The 22,191-nt window shown below is 37.8% G+C and overlaps 4 protein-coding genes across 8 annotated transcripts; 3 read left to right on the forward strand and 1 right to left on the reverse strand.

The window, feature by feature from the left end:
• Positions 1–182: 182 nt before the first annotated feature.
• Positions 183–3,108, forward strand: LOC145726476 (facilitated trehalose transporter Tret1-like). Of its 3 annotated transcripts, none has more exons than XM_081975582.1 (7): positions 183–386; positions 517–737; positions 1,217–1,334; positions 1,389–1,592; positions 1,646–1,782; positions 1,832–2,593; positions 2,645–3,108. In XM_081975582.1, the coding sequence occupies exons 2-7, from the start codon at positions 675–677 to the stop codon at positions 2,828–2,830; spliced, it is 1,470 nt and encodes a 489-aa protein (XP_081831708.1). In that variant the 5' UTR covers positions 183–386; positions 517–674; the 3' UTR covers positions 2,831–3,108. The 3 variants fall into 3 exon arrangements, with proteins under 3 accessions (XP_081831708.1, XP_081831709.1, XP_081831707.1); XM_081975583.1 differs by having other exon boundaries at positions 183–356; positions 485–737; XM_081975581.1 differs by having other exon boundaries at positions 183–356.
• Positions 3,109–4,483: 1,375 nt separating this feature from the next.
• On the reverse strand, positions 4,484–7,618 carry cd (peroxidasin homolog cardinal). The gene is made up of 9 exons (XM_081975560.1): positions 7,485–7,618; positions 7,164–7,420; positions 6,752–7,108; positions 6,483–6,691; positions 6,106–6,432; positions 5,835–6,056; positions 5,588–5,785; positions 5,015–5,531; positions 4,484–4,961 (listed from the first exon to the last, which is right to left on the reverse strand). Exons 2-9 carry the CDS (start codon positions 7,292–7,294, stop codon positions 4,580–4,582), a joined length of 2,343 nt encoding a protein of 780 aa, XP_081831686.1. The 5' UTR covers positions 7,295–7,420; positions 7,485–7,618; the 3' UTR covers positions 4,484–4,579.
• A 450-nt stretch (positions 7,619–8,068) lies between these two features.
• LOC145726468 (endothelin-converting enzyme 1-like) lies at positions 8,069–13,770 on the forward strand. The gene is made up of 15 exons (XM_081975563.1): positions 8,069–8,271; positions 9,691–9,852; positions 9,903–10,027; positions 10,082–10,279; positions 10,429–10,713; positions 11,077–11,190; positions 11,242–11,501; positions 11,617–11,728; positions 11,789–11,912; positions 11,959–12,112; positions 12,164–12,222; positions 12,326–12,374; positions 12,435–12,633; positions 13,320–13,472; positions 13,527–13,770. Exons 1-15 carry the CDS (start codon positions 8,178–8,180, stop codon positions 13,713–13,715), a joined length of 2,277 nt encoding a protein of 758 aa, XP_081831689.1. The 5' UTR covers positions 8,069–8,177; the 3' UTR covers positions 13,716–13,770.
• A 176-nt stretch (positions 13,771–13,946) lies between these two features.
• Positions 13,947–22,084, forward strand: LOC145726453 (polyamine-transporting ATPase 13A3-like). Of its 3 annotated transcripts, none has more exons than XM_081975532.1 (17): positions 13,947–14,126; positions 16,554–16,654; positions 16,742–16,909; positions 16,964–17,022; positions 17,073–17,137; positions 17,190–17,346; positions 17,401–17,605; positions 17,731–17,929; positions 17,977–18,096; positions 18,149–18,330; positions 18,390–18,590; positions 18,676–18,864; positions 18,915–19,007; positions 19,060–19,456; positions 19,511–19,665; positions 20,750–20,969; positions 21,020–22,084. In XM_081975532.1, the coding sequence occupies exons 1-17, from the start codon at positions 14,102–14,104 to the stop codon at positions 22,042–22,044; spliced, it is 3,561 nt and encodes a 1,186-aa protein (XP_081831658.1). In that variant the 5' UTR covers positions 13,947–14,101; the 3' UTR covers positions 22,045–22,084. The 3 variants fall into 3 exon arrangements, with proteins under 3 accessions (XP_081831658.1, XP_081831660.1, XP_081831659.1); XM_081975534.1 differs by lacking the exon at positions 13,947–14,126 and adding an exon at positions 14,326–14,459; XM_081975533.1 differs by lacking the exon at positions 13,947–14,126 and adding an exon at positions 15,593–15,620.
• Positions 22,085–22,191: the final 107 nt, after the last annotated feature.

A 22,191-nucleotide genomic window follows, 5' to 3' on the forward strand; every position in this document is an offset into this window, starting at 1 on the left:
GGCCAGCACCATAATTGTAAGCACAAACAAATTTAAATTTCACAAATTTTCAGATTGATATAATTGCATCACTAATATCTCACACCAAGGTCAACAATCATGATGATTTTGCTTAAAACTGAAGTGAATCTTAAAAAAATAACTCAGAAATGATGTTGCTTATCACAAGAACAACTTTCTTAACACAAACAGGCATCGCCATTGATTACGTTAAAAATTATGTTGCGTAATCAATATTCCGCAATTTCTCTATCAGCTACTTCATAGTAAGATAAGTCGTGGGATGCTAAAATCCTTTTTGTTTTCCATCACAACATGCTAATTGACCAGTATAGTACACCAATTCTGACTAAAATGTAAGTAGTGGACGTTTTTATGTAAGATAAGTAAGTAGTGAGGATATTTTATTTTTAATTAATAATAAACTATTACCTTGAAATCAATAATTAAAACTATAAATTAAAATAATTTTGAATGACCGTAGGAAAATGTATCCTGATATGCATGTTGTTGTAGAACCGACGGTGCCTGGCGTATAAACACTTCGGTACCGATCGGTGGTAATTTTCGAAGAATACACGATACTTGGTGGTGAAAGACAATCGTGTACACTCAGTACACTTCAGACCATCCACAAAAATTAGTAAGCAGAAGGAATGCAGTTTTAGTGAAAAATGGACGAAAGAGCTGCCCTTAATAATGATGAAAAGCGAAGAGGAAAATCGGTACTGTTACAAGTAAGTTTTGGGTACTTTTGTTATTAACCTTGACCAATCTGTACGCATATCGAACCGCAATAATACCAGGATCTTCTACCTGAAATGTGTTAATGATGATGTTGATTCAAATTATAAATTTTTAATGTTTATAAAATTTATAGGAGCAATTAAATCTGATTTTTATATAACTTAGTTAGAAAATATTTGTAGTTTGTAATAACCTTCTACGCAAATTTTGAAAAATTATTTACCTGTTTTTATTAAGGTGCAAATGGTCACGTGGCTCTTTTAAGATTAAAATATATGACAGTTAAATGCAGTACTTTCATTGAAACACCCCGTTTATTGCTCGATTTTCAGTCACGTGACGTTTTTGTCAGCTACTTCTACACGTGCAGCATTGCGTCAATCTCAGCGCAGTAAAAAAAAGCAGCTTTCAGCTTGCTACAGCTACAAGCTTCTTAAAATACTCAAAATAATGACAACACATTTTCCAGGTTACTTTGGCGGTGTTGTCAAACTTTTCAAACATTTCCCCGGCCATGAGCATAGGATTTTCGGCCGTGGCAATTCCAGCGTTGACCCATTTGAACCGTGATCAAATTTCGTGGTTTGGTAAGTGATTTTTACGTCAACTGATTTGATTCTGATTGGTTCGTGGTGTTAAAGCTAGTATAGCGTCATTGGCCATTCCCATTGGCTGTCTGATCTGTGGACCAATAGCCGATCGTTTCGGACGTAGATGTTCCATAGGCGTGGTCAATGTCACAGCACTGCTCGGTTGGAGTGTAGTCACAGTTGCTTATTATACTCCCCAGTCGCATCAGTATGGAGTTTTGTTGTGCGGGAGGTTTTTGACTGGAATTGCTACAGGTTGGTTAATGTAAGTGATTTCTTGATGTTGCTATTAGTGTGATGTTTTGTAGGTTTGTGTGGAACCCCTGCTGCCATCTACATGGCGGAAGTAGCCAGTTCTGAGTTAAGAAGTGTGTTCACCACCTGGGTTTCCTTATTCTACGCCATAGGCATCCTTTTTGTCTACTTACTTGGTTTCCTGTTTAAGGTATTTATCCACAACACTGTACTGTACTAGGTTTAATAAACTTATATAGGACGATTGGGGTGCCATAGCACTGATCGCAGCCTTTCTTCCAATTTTGGGAATGATCTTCCTTTTGCTCTTTATTCCCGAGTCCCCACCATGGCTGGTGACCAAACAAAGATACAAGCAAGCGGAGAGGAACTTGTGTAAACTTTACGACACTAAAGAGTTGAACAAGGAAGTGCGTGAAGAACTGGAAAGCTTGATTAACAATGGTAACATCAAGACCACCAAAACCACCAAAACTCTACCCCAACAGGTGGTGAAAAAACTGAAGATGCTCATGAAGCGCAGCTTTATAAGACCATACCTGTTGATCATCTCTTTCTTCGTCTTTCAACAGTCTACTGGAATCTTTTCCATCATGTTCTACGCTATTGATGTAGTGCAAGGGGCGGGGGTACAACTAGACTCGTACATTACCATTGTAATTATAGCGAGTGTTCGGGTAGTGGGTATGGTGTTGTTGAGTTTTCTTAGTAAACATTTCGGAAGAAGACCATTAAGTTTGTCGTCTGGAGTGGGAATCACTATCTCCATGATCAGTTTAGGAATTTACGTAGTCACAGTCGACTCAACTTCCGGTTTAGGGCTGATTCCCCTCCTGTTACTAATCACCTACTTTCTGACTAGTACGTTCGGATTTTACGCCATACCTTTTGCCATAACGTCAGAAATTTATCCCAGGAATATCAGAGGAACCGCGGCTGGTATTAGCAACGGAACCAACTTTGTGTTCAACTTTGTGGCTGTTAAGTTGTATCCGTGGATGGTAAGTTTTGTAATCAATTCTGTTTCAGTGTGATTGTTCTTGTTACTCCAGGTGAGCCAAATGGGTTCTCATGGAGTGTTCTTCTTTTACGGTACGATGGGCTTGGTGGGCACTGTATTTGTGTATTTTTGTCTGCCCGAAACCAGGGGTAAGACACTGGATGAAATCCAGGCCATTTTTGACAGTAGGAAGGACAAGAAAGACGTTGAAGTTGCGAACAAAGAAGACACCAATTGAACCAATACACATATAATTTATTAAATTGTGATATTTTAAAGTATTAGTTGCTAGAGTAAATTCCGTTATACCCGGTTTTTTTCTAACCAGCTTAATAACTCTCTCTAAAACTATTTTTGTACAGATTAGTGCACATCTCTAGTATCGTCAAGCAATTGAACACATCCTTACTTCGACTAGCGGGCTAGAACTGTCATTAGTGTCAAATGAATTATTTTATTGATAGACCGATGTAATTTACCGAATTTATTCAAATAAAGGCAGAAAATTGAGGTAGATGATTCAACTAAGTAATTTATACATCTAAATGTCTTTGATGGAGTTAATTCTAATCCAGAAAAGTTCAAATTTGGTTAGTCTGCATGACCGGACTTTATAGAAACTATTATTTTAGAGTTCACTTACCGTTAAACAAATTGTTTTCGATGCGAGAGTGTCTCAAAGATGATTTCAACCGGAATTTGGACGGGCATTGTCCAACTAAACACATCACGAACGATTTAAATCCGGAAAATCACTAAACTAAACGCCATCAATAAAAAATTAATAAAACTGACATTTAAGAAGCGTTTAGTAGGGAAGGCCTTGAAAATTTGACAGTGACAGCACTGATCTGTTTTACAATTTGACAGTTGACATTATAGCATGGAAAATCTCTTAAAAATTAGATTTGCGACTAAACTTGTATTTTCGAGTGATTGTAAGGGGTTTGCAAGGTTCAAAACAAACAAAATTTAGTGGCCAGTGTCAGAGAAACCTCCGATCATTGCGCTTAAACTTGATTTTTTCCATCGTACAAAAATAATGTATTGCTATACTCTTTCACTGACATTTGCTAGAGCAGGACGTAAATACTCTAGTTTAGCTCCAGACTTTTTCATCACCTGTCTTCTATCTAAATTTAGACTTGTTATGTAAATTATGTGTAGGTGATACGGAAAAACAAACTCTAATTTCAATGTGGTACCTATGACGGTTATCACAACTAATTAACGTAAATAATTTACATAAGGAAGTCTCAATGTCACCAGGAAAACACCGTAAAAATTAGCAATTAACAAAATCGAGCATTGTTGCAAACTGGTTTAGTGGGTAAACCAGAATCAGACATGCAAAATCAAAAACAACGTCAAGTTCAACTGGCCAATTTCCGTTCACTCAAACGGAAAAATACCACGTTTGGTACCTCTCTAAATTATAGTCCCTTCAATGTCAGCGTTCTACTACTTTGTACACAAAACACTTGGGCCACCCTGTGTATTAAGGCAATTCTTCAGACAAAACACGGAACCCAGGCGGTTCTGGTAGAGAGGTTACTAACCTGTTCCGCACGGGTTCTGCTATTTCGCTTTTTTACGACTCGCATATAATTCGTGTCCAGTTTGGACAGGTATATAGCAAAGGTACCAACACGGGCGACTCTCATTCTGTTATTTCGATACGCAATTAATTGTCTGTATCAAGGAAATGTGGAAACTCCTAGTGATTTATTACAGTGGTACTGTCAGTTAATCAGTGTCGGTATTAGAACATAGCCGGTACCTGTGTGGAACCATATTTGTGCAACGATGACGATATATGGCAAATTGGTGCAAATCATTTTGATTGCTCGTGTGACAAAAGTGTGATTTTTGGGAATTTTCTATTCAATAGTTGGAGTAAATGTGATTTTTAATTATTATAGTTGTTTGTTTTTCCCTTTTTCTTCACAAAGGTAAAGTTGGCTGAATTTATTTATATCTAACAAAATCAAGTGATCACTTCAACCCTTAAATGATTGGCGCGCATGTCCACATCAACCAAACGCTGTTGCCACATTGTCAAATTGACGGTCGGGATACTAGAACAGGCAACGTTGTCATTCTCCTTTCTCCACCCCTCCATCACCCTCGGTTGTATATCCTCCAAATTGTCCGAGTTTCGGCATATCACCTCAGCCAGACTAGTTTTTCGAATCTCCTCCAATTGTTCCAGAGTGAACGTTTGAGGGTTTTCGTACCAAAATCGGTCTCCAACTTTTAACCGAACAAACTGATCCAGGATTAGACAGGTTAGGGTGGGACCTAACAAGCTGCCCTGTAAGGGTCGTTCACCAAGTGCTCCTGTGTAAAGGTCTATGTCTTCAACGTCACTACCAAACATGTAATGTATAACACTTATTACTAGCCCTTGGACTGATCTTACCTGTAAGTGGCTTTAATGTTCTCCAGCACATCTGCTTCAATTAAGCCCTTTAAATCTTCAAAACTTCTAGTTTTGTTTAAACCGCAATGCTCTTTAAAGTGTACGTAACCAGGCAATCCGTGATCCCTCCCTCGTTGTATGTTCAACGACACCAAATCCAGACCGCAAGTTTTCGGAAGGGCATCCGCCCTTTCGAACAAATGCGACTTAAGTTCATCCGAGAAGTAACCGTCTGACATTTCGATGCTGCTGTTCATTGCGCCCTTAAGAACCCCATCCAACTGGCCCTTTTGGTACAGCTGGAAAGGGTCGAACAGCATTTGACGCATTTGGATGTACTTTTGGCTGGCGGTGTCGTTTCCAAGAACTTTGATTAGGCTAGGAATTAAAGTGTGGGCGAATCTGAAGGCTGCCGCAGCAAATTCATTGGCAATGGTAGAATCCACTGTTTGGTTGTACTTGGTTGAATAACCCTGCGATTTTGGTTGCAGATGGTGCTTTTTTAGTAATTGCTTATCTAAAGAAATTAATATTAATTTAATAAAAATCTCTGGTATTTGAGGGACACTCAACTGATTAAAAGAGGTAGGAATTCGTTGTAAGTAATGTGTTGCATCTGTGCCCCTAAAATCTTTCGACTTTCTTGAAAAATTATATCATCATTCCAATGAGGATTTAGTTTTTTCAAAGTAGAGGCTATTTGGTTGTGTTGTCTAGCCCAAATCAAGTGCATACTAGTTAAGTGCAAATTTTCATTTGCCCTTAAATCACCTAGAAACATCAATTTTGCTACCACTTTCAACCCAACTAACAAGCTTACCACTAGCAAAGCAATATCTTCCTTTCGCCTCTTCTTCAACCCGATTACATCCATCTACCATGTCGCTGGATACGGGCAGTAAGGTTCTGTTGTCGTATGTCAAGTACATCCGCAACAACCCTCCTGTAAAGGTCCTCAAAGACCTTACCAAACCCTCCTCATTGCCATAAACAACGGAACCATCTATAAAAGCGGAAGCTTGGTTCAGTTGCTCTCGAGAACCTAAAATGTTGTATTTGTTTTGTTTTTTTTGAGTTTGCTCCAAACCAACCTAGGCAACACTGTGGAGATGGCGCCGACCTGACAAACTCCATGCAGGTCACGTTGAACCTAACGTAGGGATCGGATTGGTCTAGAATGACTGGGAAACACTCTGGAGACGATTCGGTTAAGTTGGAACAGCAGGAGATGGCACCACCATCAATTTTTTGGTTTAAAGCAGTGGCGGTGATGTCGTGGTCCAGGAATTGACCCCAAACTGCCAGCATAACTGAAAACCTAGAGTCGGTTCTATAAATCGGTCGATGAATGTTTAGGCTTATGGTTCTGGCTGATGGAAGTTGTCCGCCTTTTTTTGACAGTCTTGGCTTACTAATACCTAAAAAGTTTATTTTCGCTTCAAATAACTAACCTAACCTAACAACTCACCATCAGCATAGAAAGCTTTCACCGCCCTTCTAAAGGGCCTAAAAGCCACACCAAACATACCAGGGTGTCTCAAATTGTTACAACTTCCATCATACGAGCGGTATTTGTGTAACGGGTTGCAATTCCAGTTGGTACTATTGGAACACCACTCCAGGCCGGTAATCGTGACATCGTTCAAACAGATCCTTTTCAACTTTGTGTTGTTTCTCCTGTGTGTTATAGTATAGAAAGAAAACCAACTTTGTCAATGTAAAATTCATATGAATTACCCAAACATAAAGTAACTGGCTCCTTCCAATTGGTATCCAGTTCTGCTTAAATTTCGCGCCCTTTCGGTGGTACCCATGACTTTCTGATGCCTATAACTAGGACTGTCCACCGCTAGAGGAAGACTTAGTCTCTCTCTATCTTCCTTTTGCTTTAAATGTTTTTCTCCAGCTTTGAAACATTTTTCCCAGTCAATCTGGAGAGTTTGGTTGGTTGGAGGCGGTTGATCTTCAATCGGCCATGTTACTTCTCTCATTAAATCCAGCAGAACATCACTAGCATTTTGAGTGCTAGTGCTGTTTTCACTACTTGAATTCAGTAGTGAAAAAGTCAAAATTAGCCCCACAAAGATGATTATCCTGCATGTAAAAAGTTTTTTCATATACTTTCTCTGTTGTATTGTTATAAACTTACACAAGTATTATACGCCAATAATGTCGGTAAAGCCTGAATTGTTGTCGGATTTGGACTAAAAAACCACGTCTCTTGGAAGCTGAAGGGGGGTGCAATAGTTTCACCCTTTCTCCATTGTCTTCCCGGTACATTTTCCAATTTTCTTACAGTACTTAGTGCAGGAAACTACACTGACCAACTGCATACCGGGAAGTTGATACTTTGAAGCCGATCAAGTGGAAAGGAAACCTTACTCCCCTTAACAAATCAATGATATCCTAGCCAAGGTATTGAGTATCCTTGAAAAATTACTAGCTCGATTATTATCTATAGATTACCTACATTAGCAAGACAGTAGATTAGATAGAGGAATTCAACAATTCTTCAATACAAAATGAAAACAAAACTGTCCATTATTGATTTCTGTAGTCCATCCTGTACCAAATCCAAATTTCTGGTAAATCATCTAAACTTTTTTTTATCTAAAGTTTTTTGACAATTATGAACAATCAACTACGTCATAAGTATACTTCTTCTAAATTTAAACCTTACAAGTACATTTTTTCTTTGGAAAACCCATTGACCGACCTCAAAGTATAAATAGATCACTTTACACGATTATCTATCAAAATGTATATAAATTTAGTGATTAATTAATTAATTTCGAAATTCCGAAAATGTTTAATCCGATTTATAGGACGATGCAAACAATAATCGCCTAATGGGGAAAAAACAACGGAGTTGTTGTATTGGAAACAATTGAAAAATGCGAAATTTCAAGAATTTGAAACCACTCTAAAGCCGATTTCATACACATCCATCAAACAAAAGCACTCGTGACGTGAAGATTAGCAGTTATCATCGAAAATTAGATTTTTGTCCGGCTTTTTAATCTTTGAAGATTTCTGTGTTTTGGATACGAATCGTCGACAATTGATCAAGTTGTAACGTGTTGATTGTTGGATAAACATCGGCGTGTCGTAGCTGCAAAAAAAAAACGAAAAACGAGTCAAGAAAAGGTTTTCTAAATTGAAGATGAAGTTGATTTTCATCTTCAAACTTTTGTTGAGCGTTGTGGTTTACTTGAAAGCCGACGAAGATGTTGATGTATCATTTTTTGGATTTGATGGTGAGTTACTTCGCAGTACTACAAGATGAAGCAAATGAAGATTATAATATATTGTGAAGAAATCGGTCCTTGTAATTGAATTTTGAGACCAGCCTATACATATGTGACCTATTATGGAATACTTGAATAATTTAATAAATGTTCAAAATTAATGGCCGATTTGACTGAAACAATGTTAAATTTATACTCCTATGGAATCATCTTTGATACCTTTATACTTCATAAAATAAACAAAAGTGATTAGGTTATTTGTCAACTGATTAATCACGGGACTAGCCTCGTATTATATTAAAGTAAGGCCACGTGATAGTGCAGTCATTTCTATTCGTATCAAAGTAGGCTGTGTCGAAGACCAAACATGGCCGCAAACAAGACGAAAGTTTCGCGTGGGACAGTGGCCAGTAATTTAGTTAAAATCCAACTTTACTTCATCCACGCGAAATAAAATGTTCCAGTAGCGTGCAGCTTCTTGTTTTTAGTGTCCAAACTGAACAGTAAGTTAATACGAACCAAATAATCTAATTAAAGTTGAGTCGAAGCGCAGAATTTCAAGGTAAGTACGCGGGTCATAGTGAGCTTTGCTTTTGACTTGAACAGAATGACAGTTCTGGCAGATGTTTATTAGAACTAGGGATGTGTTGTTTATTTTATTAGAGCTGGTTAATACTGTGTATTTTAACTTTTGTCATTTTCTACTTAAGTTAAAATTCAACTTAAAACTCGTCTTAACACAAGAAATTAAATATCTGAAAAACTAAATGTGGTAGAGAGTTTTTTTGTGTAAAATTTCTAATAATGAAAAAAGCTGTCAAACTCAAAATTGTTGCGGTAAATTAGGCTAATTTTAGACAATTTGTCCAAACATTACAGCAATATTGAGTCCTTTCAGGTTTTGTCAGGGCCGGATTTAAAAAAAAACACTCTACTTTATAAAGTTATAATATCCTTGAACAGTTGTTTTCCAGCTCTATGGGTACAACTTTGACAGTTTTGATTCTATAGCTGTTTATTGTGGACATGTCATTCTTAATGATTTTCTCTCCAAAGTCTTTCAATGAAGCTATAAACCTATAAAACCATACTTGATATAAGTCACAGAACCAGTCTAATTAATATAACTTTTACAGCTCTATGGATACAAATTTACGGTACAACCTTCCTATTTTACTAATACGTGTAGATTACATAAAAAAATAACTATTTTTCAAATAAAGATATCAATTATTTTTTAAGCATTTCCTAACTTTGTATTGTGACGAGTACCTACAGATAAGCCATCACGTGACGTCACAAATTTTCAACAAATAATCACCGTTTCAAGTACCCACTTGATTTTTTACATAATCAACACTTTATTTGTTTATATTTGGTGTAAAAGGCATTTTTCCAACGATTATCGACAGGAAGAACGTTTTCCAGATTTCGACGAGTTCGAATCGATGAATGTGAACGTCGATCCTTGCGAAGATTTCTACGAATACACTTGCGGCAATTTCAAAAACCTTCACCAATTACAAGATGGCGACGGCGCCATTGATCGGTTCAGCATTTTGGAGGAAAAACTGGCGTTGACCGTGCATGGTAAAGGCGATCAATTTAAAGATTTTAAACCCCGATGATGGTTTTTGTAGGAATTTTGGATGAGGAAGTTAGAATGTCTGATCCTGTAGCCCTTAAAAAAGCTAAATCGGCGTATCACGCTTGCGTCGGTGAGGACTTTCTGGACGTTCTAGGAATGGTCGATCCAGAAGTTGAGGTTCGTCCGCCATTTTGTTTTTGTCCTATCTTAGTAGAGTATTTCTGGTTGCAGATTATTAAAAAATACGGGGGTTTCCCTATAGTAGGACCAGAGGTGACGAATTCCTTTGACGAATTCCATCCAGACCCGGAATACGAAGAATTTGGTTGGAACACAATCGCTGATATTGCTGCCGAATTTGGGATTAGCATCTTTTTTACTCCCAGTTTGTACGCTGATACTCTAAATGCAACAAGAAACCTGCTTAGGGTACGTATTTGCTTGAAACAAACAGGAATTGTCTAAAAGTGAAATAGAAAAGTTTTTGAAGTAACCCTAAGCTATAGGGTTGTAAGGTCCAAATTAGCCTAACCATGACTTCCTAAGTTTAGTAAATAAATTGATGTTTATTTACGTAGATTTCTAGTGATGGTGTGGACATTCCGTCCCAGTTCCGTCCCGTTCACGCCCCATCCTACGAAGAAGCCATCGAAGAAGGCTTCAAAGCTATGCTGGACCAATCTGAAACGGTTTCAACTCGTTTAGTTGACATTCAAACAACCACAATTTCTCCCATGGAGGTTTTGTTGAGGAGCTTAAGCTTGAAGATCAAAAGATCGTTGGGTAGTCACGTGGACGACGAGTATTTGTTTGAAAAAGTTTCCAACATTTCTAGCTTTTTGGCGGGCATTTACAATGGAGGAGTAAGTAAATTTTTTACTTACGACCGCAGTATAAATAGCTAATTAGTTTTCCGTTACGTAATGGCTTTCTTTACGCAAAGTTGTATTCCATTTCTTGCTTTATCAGAGTACCTACTAAGTAACTTTTTTTTGGTTGAACTGACCGCCGCCATTTTGGATTAATACTTGTCAAGGTGGCCATTTTTAGTAACACCAGTCTGTGACAACACTTTGAGTTATAAGAGTTTGCAAAAACATCCCTTTACACTTGGTTGTAGGTAAAGTAATTGTGTGCTCTAAAAGGCATTTTACGCCCTCGTGGAATTACAATGCTTATTACAGCGTAATATTTAAAACATCTTAACCCAACTAATAAATGTGTAGTACATCCCTGGTGACGCTGAAATAGGATCAATCAACGACGACCCTACTGCCATAACAGCAACTTTACGCCAATTAAACGAATGGACCCAAAAACATTTTGGAGACACTGTCCAGGTACCAATCCCATAGAAAAACTGAGTTAACTTCATTAAACGGGAAAATTAGTTAGATTGGGTCGAATACGTGAAAAGACTGCTTCAATACACTCACGTGGAAGTGAATGAGGACTTTCTGGTAATCATGCCTATTCAACTCAACGTCACTCTGTACGGCATCATCAATTTGGTGAGGCTGACCGATGAGGATGTGGTGAAAAGTGCTGCTTTACTCAGGGCTTTCATTTATACCGCTGCAGATAGCGATTCCGAGACTCGAAGTTATTTTGAGGATTACTTGAAGGCCATCGATAATCCTGTATATCCAAGGTGAGTACTTGATTCCTGTTTAGGATGTCAGTAAAGAAGAAATTCAGAGTTTCAAATTAGTTACAAGCGAAAATAGACTTTACTTACTTTAAAATTTCTTTTGATATTTTTTCAGATGGGAGTATTGTACCAGAAAAATTATGGACGCCACTGGTACTATAGCGTTGGGACTGGCAGTGGCTTACGAGTACCAGCTTCGTTACTTTAACGACTCAAAACTGGAAAAAGTGAGTCACAAAAATTAAAAAAATGCCCAACAATAATTCAAAAAATGTGTAAAACTTCAGGCTCAGTCTCTAATCGACAACATACAGAGTAGTTTTAAGGAGGTGATTGCCGAGGCCGCGTGGATGGACGAAACGTCGAAAGCAGCCGCTCAAGTTAAAACCGATAATATTGTTTCACTGTTGGGTAAGTTGGTATTACTGTAGGATCAGTTGAAAACCAGTTTGTCCAGGTTTTCCGGATTTCGTGAAGGATCGTCGACGTTTGGATCGGTTTTACAAAAATTTGGAAATTACTACTTGGGACCATTTCTCCAATGCCAAAAGAATAAGGGCGTTTCAACAGGCCTATACTTTGAACATGCTGAGTCAACGTGATCGCACATCGTAAGTTGAGGCAATTCTGGCCTGGTGGTTTTTTAGTAGGTTTTTTTTCAGATGGGAACAATCCCCGTTTAACGTCAACGCCTACTATAATCGTCAAAATAATCGAATCGGTAAGTACACTAAATTAGAGTTCCTGGTTTGTAATTGGTTAAAAAAGCAGCTTTCAGCTGGACCAATCACAAACTACTATAAACTAATATATAATCTTTTTAGTGTTTCCATTGGCCATCGCCCACCCGATATTCTTTCACGGATCAGCCAGGTTAGCGCAGAATTTTGACAGTTGACAGAGTTAACCATTTTTCCTTTCATCATCACACAGCCTTCTAGATTACAGCCGCATTGGAATGATCATAGCGCACGAAATCACGCACGGCTTTGACTCTCAAGGCTATCTGTACAACCAAAATGGCGTCGTGGAACCATGGTGGACGTCCGAAACTAGGGAACGGTTCGTGAACAACACCCAGTGCTTCGTCGAACAATACTCCAACTACGTCATCGCTCAAATCAACGCCTCCGTAAGTTGATGGTGGCGGTTACGTCATTATTCTGTCTCCTCTCTACGTGTGCTTTGACAGAAATGAGAGGAAAAATCGGTTATTGTGTACGATTAGCGCAGTCACCTGATAACTGTTAAATTATCGTCTGATTGGTGAAGAAATGAAAAGAACCGAATTCAACAACAATATCCATTTAAACTTGCAAATTTTCTCTCTAACTGGTCGCATTTATAAGAACAAATCGATTAACGATCGAAAAATCGGATTTTTACTTTAAAGAGCAAAATGACAATGTTTAAGTAAAGCTTTGTCGATCAGTATGCAGATGACACATCACAGCCATGTGACCAACTATGAAATGACGTCACATCTGCAATTGAAGTTCTAGTTCTACACCATTTTTGTCTTCACTTCTTACCGTTGATTTTGTATGAATAATTTCGATTTTCTCACACCTGCAAGCGTTTCAACACTTTCCAGTGTTGCCAAAATCGATTATGACAAATATCAACCTGTTTTATTGCAAAAACTATGAGTTTCAGAGAACAATATATAAAATCAAAGTTTATCAACCTGACAAGTGTCTGCATGATCGTCTGATAAGAAAACAATCCTCGAGTTGAGTAAATTCACACTCGATGACGTAACCACCAACTATACAGTGGCTTATACTCTATATTCATTGATTACTGTTTAAAATGTAGATTAGTGGTGCAAACAGCCTAAACGAAAACATCGCAGATAATGGCGGTTTAAGAAACGCCTACAGGGCGTTCAAAAAAGTGTCGGCCCTTAAGGATCCCAATCTAATCACTCAATTCACTGATGACCAGCTCTTCTTCATTGGTTACGGCACCGTAAGAACCCCCATAAAGCGTTTAAACCCTCTAAAAATCTGGATTTGGTTGTAGATGTGGTGCAGTGTAGAATCGGATGATTATTTGAAAACCCTACAGCAAACCTGTGCCAATTCTACTTGCCACGCCACTGCCCGGATGAGAGTCAATGGCGTTGTGTCCAATATGGAGGAGTTTGCTGAGGCTTTCCAGTGTCCGGTTGGCAGTGCCTTAAACCCCGAAACACGCTGTAGAATTTGGTGATTGATGTTACACGCACGCAAATGTAACTCGCTGAATAAAATGTTTAAATTTGAAAGAGTTTTTGAGTGTGAACAGGACGCACAAATTCACTTCCTAAAAAAAATGAAAAAACTATTAATTTTAGTTGTGCAGGGAAATTAACGGCTCCCCCTCGTAATGACACATATAATTAACATTCGTGCCACGCTAGACGAGAATGAATGATTTGCGCGTTATCGCATCATAATACACAAACAGAAGAACGTCGTCAACGTTTCAAAGCTTCAAAGTGGTACCGCACACATCTACGAACCAGTCGGTAACATTTTCGCAAAGTTTCATTCCCGAATTGCACCCGACCTCGTTCTAGTCGGTTTCAGAAACAGAAAAATTACTCTCGGTGCGGTATGGTTACTAAATGTGACTTCGAAGGTAAGTCTGTCTATTTAAATAAATTAAAACGAAAATTGTTCAAACTATAAAATACATAAAAATGTCGTAAACTTATGAAAGTGTATACTTGGTTGCCTGCAAAAAAAAGTTTGTTACGTCAACTGTCGTTTTGTAGAGCCCGAACATTGCTGTCATTTTCAAGGCCTTCTCAGTCAGTTTTACTTGATTTCTGGATGGCGCTTAGTTTAGTGAAATTTAAGATTTAAATCGTTTGTGATGTGTTTAGTTGGACGGTACCAGTCCAAATTACGGTTGAAATGCATTTTATAAACCTTTGAGACACCTTAACAGTTGAAACAATTAAATTTTACGGTAAGTGAAACTCCAGAATCGTGTCCAAAAAGTCCAGCTGTGCAGACTGACGGAAATGATTTTTCTAGGTTTAAATTAGCTCCATGGGAGACATTTAGTTGTACAAATTAGTTCATTTAATCAGCCGTCTAGTGTAAGCACGGAGAAATTCAGATTTAACTCAATTTTCTGTAAGTACAAAGAGGCACGGACGCCATTAAACGAGCATTTGATTTTGACACTGATGACAGTTGTGGCCGACATTAGTCGAAGTAGGGATGTGTTCAATTGCTCGAATGGACTAGAGATGTACTGTAATTTTAATAATTGACAGATTATTTTTATTTGTAATCGTATTGAAGACGTTTTATATGAATTTTTTTTTCATAATTTACGATTAATGCGTTTTTTGGTAAAGGAACAGGCATCGTTTACAGCGATGCCAAATCTCTTTCAATGTCCCAGATTTTAGTGGCAATTTTATTTAAATATAAAAACTTGAACCGTTATTGTCACTGTTTCGTGGTAGTAGTAATACCTATAATTATTATAAAAAATTTGTACATGTGTTTTGTTTGCGGGATAATTAACGTTAGACGGGTACAAACTGCATGGAAACCCCAATTTTTTATTTTAAATTTTATGGTTTGTGCGGTTCTAGGGTCACGTGGTTTTTTTTCCTATGAGTATCAAAATTGACCCCTCGTTGTGAGTCAAAGATAAGGAACCTTTTAACTGCTTTTTCAGCATTTTTCTAAGTGGGGCAAGGACCGATTTGTATACAATATTTGACTGGATAAATCCGGTTAAAATCGATTATCAAGTGCAAATTGGCAGTTATGTCATGCAGTTTAATTAGCATATCGATATTGAATTGATCAATATTTGGTGCTAATCAATTTTCATTTTATATTACCTTTTTAGGTATAATGTAAAGTTATATCTTAATACAGCTAAAATGCTTCAACAAAAATAATTTTAGGATTGTTTGAAATACCGCAAGTTACAACACCAATAAAATTTTATTTCATTTCATATCCATTATTAAACCTACAAAATTTTTTTATAGCCATCACTAAAAGCTGTAAGTTCAACAAATAACAATATTACAATGCATATAATTCCAAAATTAAATTTAGTAACATTTAGTGTGGGTTGTGGTGCAAGAAATGTGTAAAAGAAGTAAGTTTTGACCTTGCACTTGATTTACACCAGTCCCCTTCAAACTGGCATTTTGCCCTAACGTCATCGTTCTTCCTGTTTAATTTAACCATAACTAGTGTTATTAATTGTTAATACATTAGAGTCTCGACGACCTTGTATTACCAGGAAGGTACGATAAATTATATAGGGTGTCCCAATTAAACAAATAAAATACTTGGTTATTTATTAAATTTAAAAATGTTATAGGAGAATTATTAATTACATTGAAACCACCCAAAATGGTTTTTTTGCATATTTACGTCTAGTAGTTATTTAACTTTTTTTAAATACTGTACACCCTGTATAAATACATTATTTATGTTTAGAAAAACCGGAAAGTTTAACAGTTTCACTTATTAATTGTTAGTGTAAATGTTTAATATGATAATTTGATGCATTTAGCAACAATTATAGCCGCGTGAGCGAATTGAAGCGTAATGTATAGCAACGTGACGTAATTTGACAGTTGGTCACAAGCAGTTAATCAGGTTGCTAACGGCCGGGTCATGTGACCAAATGTCCAATGACGTCCATGAACTTAACAGTCAGTATGTTGAAAATAAACTGTATACTGTCATATTAGCGTAAACTAATTAACTTGGTACTTGTCAAGAATTCTTTTGGACGACGCTGCCAAGTTTATAATTATTTTTAAAACAATATTTCTTTAATCTGCTATTTTATTTTTATTTGCTACTTACTAGGCTAGTTTATAGAAGCGTTACCAAATTTTTAAACAAAAAGTAATAATTTACCTTTTAATGTTCTATAAACAAAAGAATTGCTCATATTAATTTCTGTTTGAGTTTTTTAAATTACGACTTGATTTTCACACGATTTATGCTTTCAATAATTATAGCGTTGCATCACAGTTTATTATTATCATGAATAATGGATATTATTATTTTTCAGGTGATAATTTGACAAAAAGCACTAATCAAATCAACGGCCGCAAGGCCAACCACAATCAAGACAATGTTCAATACATTAATTTTGGAGAAGACGATCAAATGGTAAGTTATTTTCAGACAATGTTGCCATACTACGGAAATTTTCCTTAAAAGCAAATTTTTTCACTAAACTGGTATTTTTCTTTTAAGGAGATACAAGGGTTTGCCATCAGTAAGCTGAAGTGCAACTTTTGTGTGACACTGTACGTGATCACTCTTGGTTTAGTTAGGCTGATATTTCACTGGTACCCGGTACTGCATTTGAAGGCAACCCACAGGAAATGCGACCTTAAAATGGCGGAAAAACTGTTAATAACCGTAAATATTTGTAAAACATTCACAAATTTTGTTACGATAATAGCTAATTTGCAGGACGACTACAACGGAAAAACTAGCACCCATTTTGTAACCAGAATTTGTACGTTAACTAGGTAAGTTTGATTTTTTTGTATTGGGCCGCTTTGTATAACATAATTTGCAGTGACACCCTGGGTGGTAACATCAAAAAACTGTTAAAGTTTCGATTAGTAGATGGGCGTACCAAAGGTGAAGCTTTTGTAAACAGTCAAAGCAGTGTAATAATAAGGAACTGTTCTAGAAATGTACCAGATAAGGACAGTGAACTGCAAGAAACTGACCTACATATGGGACGAGGACAGAGAGAGATTTATCAAACTAGCCGGATTGGAAAATGGCATTAGTCGATCCAGTTTGCATGACTTCAAAGGTCAATCCAAAGCGGAACAGCTCAGAAAGTCCGTTAATTTAAATACAAAAAAGAGAGCAGAGATGAAATTGTGGTTTTTCAGGAGGGTGGTGTACGGTAATAACGAAATTGCCACACCAGAACAAACAGTGATGCAACTGCTCATTCTGGAAGCCCTGACGCCATTTTATATGTTCCAGATATTCAGTTTAGTGGTTTGGTTAGCTGAACAGTACTACTACTACTCGGTTGCCATAATTATTATGTCAGTGGCTGGAATTGCCACTTCTATTATACAAACTCGTAAAGTAAGTTCATTTCTTCAAGCTATTAGACCCTAATAAAAATATCATGTGACTATAAACTGTCATCTTGTATGATGTCACTGACACATGTCATTTTCTATTTTGAAAAACATCAATCATGATTTTAGAATCAGAGAAACTTAAAAGGAACTGTCAACTTCACGTCAACGGTGACAGTATGCCGTGGGCAAGAAACTTTCGAAATGATCTCAAGCACCCATCTGGTACCTGGTGACGTGATTGTAGTGCCATCTGAAGGTTGCGAAATGTACTGCGACGCCGTGCTACTAGAGGGCAGCTGTATCGTGAACGAGAGCATGTTAACCGGTTAGTGGCACCATTTTTCTGTTACTTTGAATGATTGTAATGTATAGGGGAATCCGTTCCGGTGACGAAAACCCCACTGGACCACCACGACGCCATCTACAGCGTGAAAGAGGACGTGAATCACACCCTGTTTTGCGGCACCAAAGTCATCCAGACTCGTTGTCGTGGTAACTATACGACATTTCGGTTGGTGTGCCGCTCATCATCAGGATATTGCAGAAAATGGACGAGTACTGGCCGTGGTGATTCGAACTGGGTTCCTGACCACCAAAGGAGAACTGGTGCGCAGCATCCTTTATCCTCCACCGGCCGATTTTAAGTTTGACAGAGACAGCTACAAGTATATCGCCATTTTGGCAGTCATCGCCGTTTTGGGCGTGGTTTACACTATAGTGTCTAAAGTAATTTATCAATAATACGGTGTAATTGGTCAAGAAAGTTGACTAGTTGTTGTTGACAGCTGTCAAGAGAAATTGGTCCTGCAGATGTCGCCATTAAAGCCTTGGACATTATCACCATAGTTATTCCTCCAGCGCTTCCGGCCGCCATGACAGTTGGCAAACTGTTTGCCCTTCACCGTTTGAAGCAATCGAAGATATTTTGTATTAATTCTAGAGTTATAAATGTCTCCGGATCTGTTGATTGTATCTGTTTTGATAAGGTAAGTACAGAAGTATCTAGTTGTTCTTAATTTGAATAATTTTCAAATATTTACTTTGAAAAAAACGAAACTTTCTGTCAATTAGACAGGTACTTTGACTGAAGACGCCCTAGACATGTGGGGTGTGGTACCAATTGAAGACAAAAAAATCAAACAGGCAGTAAAACAAATTTCTGAACTTCCCGATGATTCTGATCTGTTCCGTGGTATGGCTTGTTGTCATTCTCTGACTGTCATTAACGGAGAAATGACCGGTGACCCTTTGGATGTGAAGGTAATGCCACTGAACCTAAAATACACTAAGTTACGCTCTAAACTTTATAGATGTTTCAATCAACTGGCTGGATTTTCGAAGACAATCATCAGCTAGGCAAACATTACGGTGATTTGGTGCCTACGTGTATTGTCAAGTCACCAGTAAGATGTGAGTTTTTTGGTTTATGAAAGTGTCTTAAACAGCGTTTTTCAGGTGAAAAAAGAGGAAATAGGAGTGGTAAAGCAGTTCCAGTTCTCCTCAACCCTCCAACGTATGTCTGTGATAGTGAAATCCCCTGAGAAGGCTGGGTTAGAGGTTTTTTGCAAGGGATCTCCAGAAAAAATACTTTCCCTCTCTCAGCCTGCTTCAATTCCTGAAGGAATTCACGCGGCTCTGAAGGGTTACACCGAAAAAGGCTACAGAGTGATAGGTTTAGCCAATCGAGTATTACACTCCACTTACCAATCAGTATCCAAGACGCCCAGACACGAAATTGAAAAGGATTTGAACTTTAAAGGTCTCCTAGTGCTGGAAAATCGTCTTAAACCGGAAACGACCGGTATAGTTCAGGTTCTTAAGGGCGCCAACCTTAAAGTGGTCATGATTACCGGTAATTACTACCGCATAATTAATAGTAAACGAGGTAAAAATGGAAAGTTTTAAGGGGATAATATCGAGACAGCTGTCACAGTGGCCAGAGAATGTCAAATCATCGACGCGGACTGTGCCACCATCGAAATTCAAGCGGAAAATCCTTTAAAATTGGGAGAATCTGGTAGAATCGAGTATCAAACTTTGAGGAAACCCAATAAATCGCTGGTATGATAAAAATTTAAACAATATTGGATTGAGGTCACAAAGTAGCTGACATTTTTGATAATTCATTCAAATCAACTTTTTTGGGACATTGGGTATATTTTGGAAGTACGTCAAGTTCTGTTTCAGGTTACGTCATAATTTATTTTTTTGGCCAAAAAATCTTAAATTAGGCAAAATATACGCAAAAAAAAACGCTTGAAAATTTTTCATTTTGCAAAAAAAGTGAAAAAATGGTGGTGTTTTTTTACTACTTTTTGAAATACAATATCTGGGTAAGATGAAGAGCTAGAGAAGCCAGTTTTATCTCATTTTGTAGTAATTTTGTTCCTTTTTCTAATGGCGGATGGAGTTCAACCTTTCAAAAATAAAAAAATGACATTTTTTGTGAAAAGTGCAATTTTGGCAAATTTTTATTTTATTTTATAAGAGTTCTAAATTTGACAGATTTCAAGGGTCATTCTGATTTTGTGCAAATAATTATTATCTCGAAAACAAAGAGCATTAATATTAATAATTATTGTCACCTTAAGTAGAATATCTGGAGACAAATCTTCAGAAAAATACAAACCCACACCAAAAAATGGTAACTGACGTTCAATTCACATTACACACAACTTTAATTATTCCAAAGCTGCCAACTGTCAAAAATCAGTGTAACAATAACTAAGTTTTTGTTTTTTCTTCTTTTCACCAATCAGATGATAACCTGTCATGTGACAATTGTCAAATTTAAGTTATTTAGTGTTCGATTGCACCGTTAGAGCCTAAACCTTGATTAAACACTTAGAGTTGGTTAGTGACATGCAAATGTCATAAAGCTAGTCAATTTAACGGTGCAAACGGCCATACGTCTGCTTGGTCTACCTAGAAATAACCCAACACAACACTAATGATTCATATGTGCAGTATTTGCGTTTGTGATTGGTCAAGAAATAGCAGCAAGCTGAAAGCTGCTTTCTTGGACCAATCACATCTCAGTGAAGTAAATCTCAGTTACTAGTTTGTGATTCTCACTGTACTGGGATATACGCACATTTGGACTTACCATGCGTCAAATCAAAAACTGACGTGTATATAAATTTAGATAATCAGCAATGGGTCCACCGCCAAAGATTTGGAATCAGCAAACGAAACAAATAGCAAATATTGTTTCGTTATGACCGGCCAATCGTGGAGCAACGTGGTCAAGTACTTTCCCGATTTGATCCAGAAAATCATGATCAAAGGTGCTGTGTTTGCGCGTATGTCCGGTGCGCAAAAAGCTCAGGTGATTGAGCATTTGAAACAATTAGGCTACTACGTTGGTGAGTTGGTTTCGTTTATGTTGGTAAGATTGTTTAACAACTATTTTCAGCTATGTGCGGTGATGGAGCTAACGATTGTGGGGCTTTAAAGGCGGCGCACGTGGGGATTTCATTATCAGAGGCGGAAAGCAGCGTTGCCTCACCTTTCACCTCAAAAGAGGCAAACATATCTTGCACCCCTAAAATTATTAAAGAAGGCCGAGCTGCTTTAGTCACCTCCTTCGGGGTGTTCCAGATGATGCTCTGCTATAGCTTGACTGAGTTTGCTTCAGTGATGATCCTCTACGCCATCGACACCAACTTGTCTTCCCTACAGTTTTTATTTATTGACGTGTGTTTGGTGCTTAATTTTGCAGCCACTTTCGGTAGAACCAAAGCCTACCCCAAACTGGCTAAGAAACCACCCAGAACAAGCCTTCTCAGTTTCATTCCCATGTGCTCCATGACAGTATTCATGTTACTAGCAGCAGGCTCTCAACTGTTCTCCTACTACTTCATCCAAACATACACCTGGTTCACTCCTTTCCAGTTTGATCCTAGTATGTCGGGTATCACCACTTTTGTTCCATCCTACGAAAACTACGCCGTTTACTGCACCTCAATGTTTCAGTACATCACCATGGCCGTTATATTCTCTAAAGGAAAACCCTACAGAAAAAACATTTTCACCAACACCATTTTTGTCGCTTGCCTACTGGCCATGACACTGGTGTGCGGTTATATGACTTTATACTCAAACGAAAGGCTGGCCAACGTGATGGAGTTGCAAATGCCACCCGTAATGGACGGAAGACTGATGTGTATCTATGTGGCGCTGGCAACGTTTGCAATTTGTTACGTCACGCAATGTTTCGTGATCGAAATTGTGCTGGAAAAGTTTGTAGAGCCGGCGGTGTCCAAAAGGACCAAACGCAGCAAATTGTACGTGGAGGTTGCCAAGTTGTTGCACCAAGATCCGTTATGGCCCCCTATTGATACAGGACCGTTAAAATGGGGTTGTTTGAATGAACATGACGGTAACGGTATTAAAAATAACGGTTTTGTGCATAACGATGAGAATTCTCTCAAAGTGTAACTGTACTGTATTATTAAATTGTAAATAAAACTGATTTGTGTATGTTTTTTTTTGAAATGGGTTAAGTGACATATATGTCAGTCTGCTGTGGACTGAATGTGACGTCATAATGACGTAACTCACTGTCCACTTCATGGATCGTGAAAA

Source organism: Ips typographus, linkage group LG3 (assembly GCF_016097725.1).
Source record: "Ips typographus isolate SLU linkage group LG3, UJ_Ityp_2.0, whole genome shotgun sequence".
NCBI classification, from domain to species: Eukaryota; Metazoa; Arthropoda; class Insecta; order Coleoptera; family Curculionidae; genus Ips; species Ips typographus.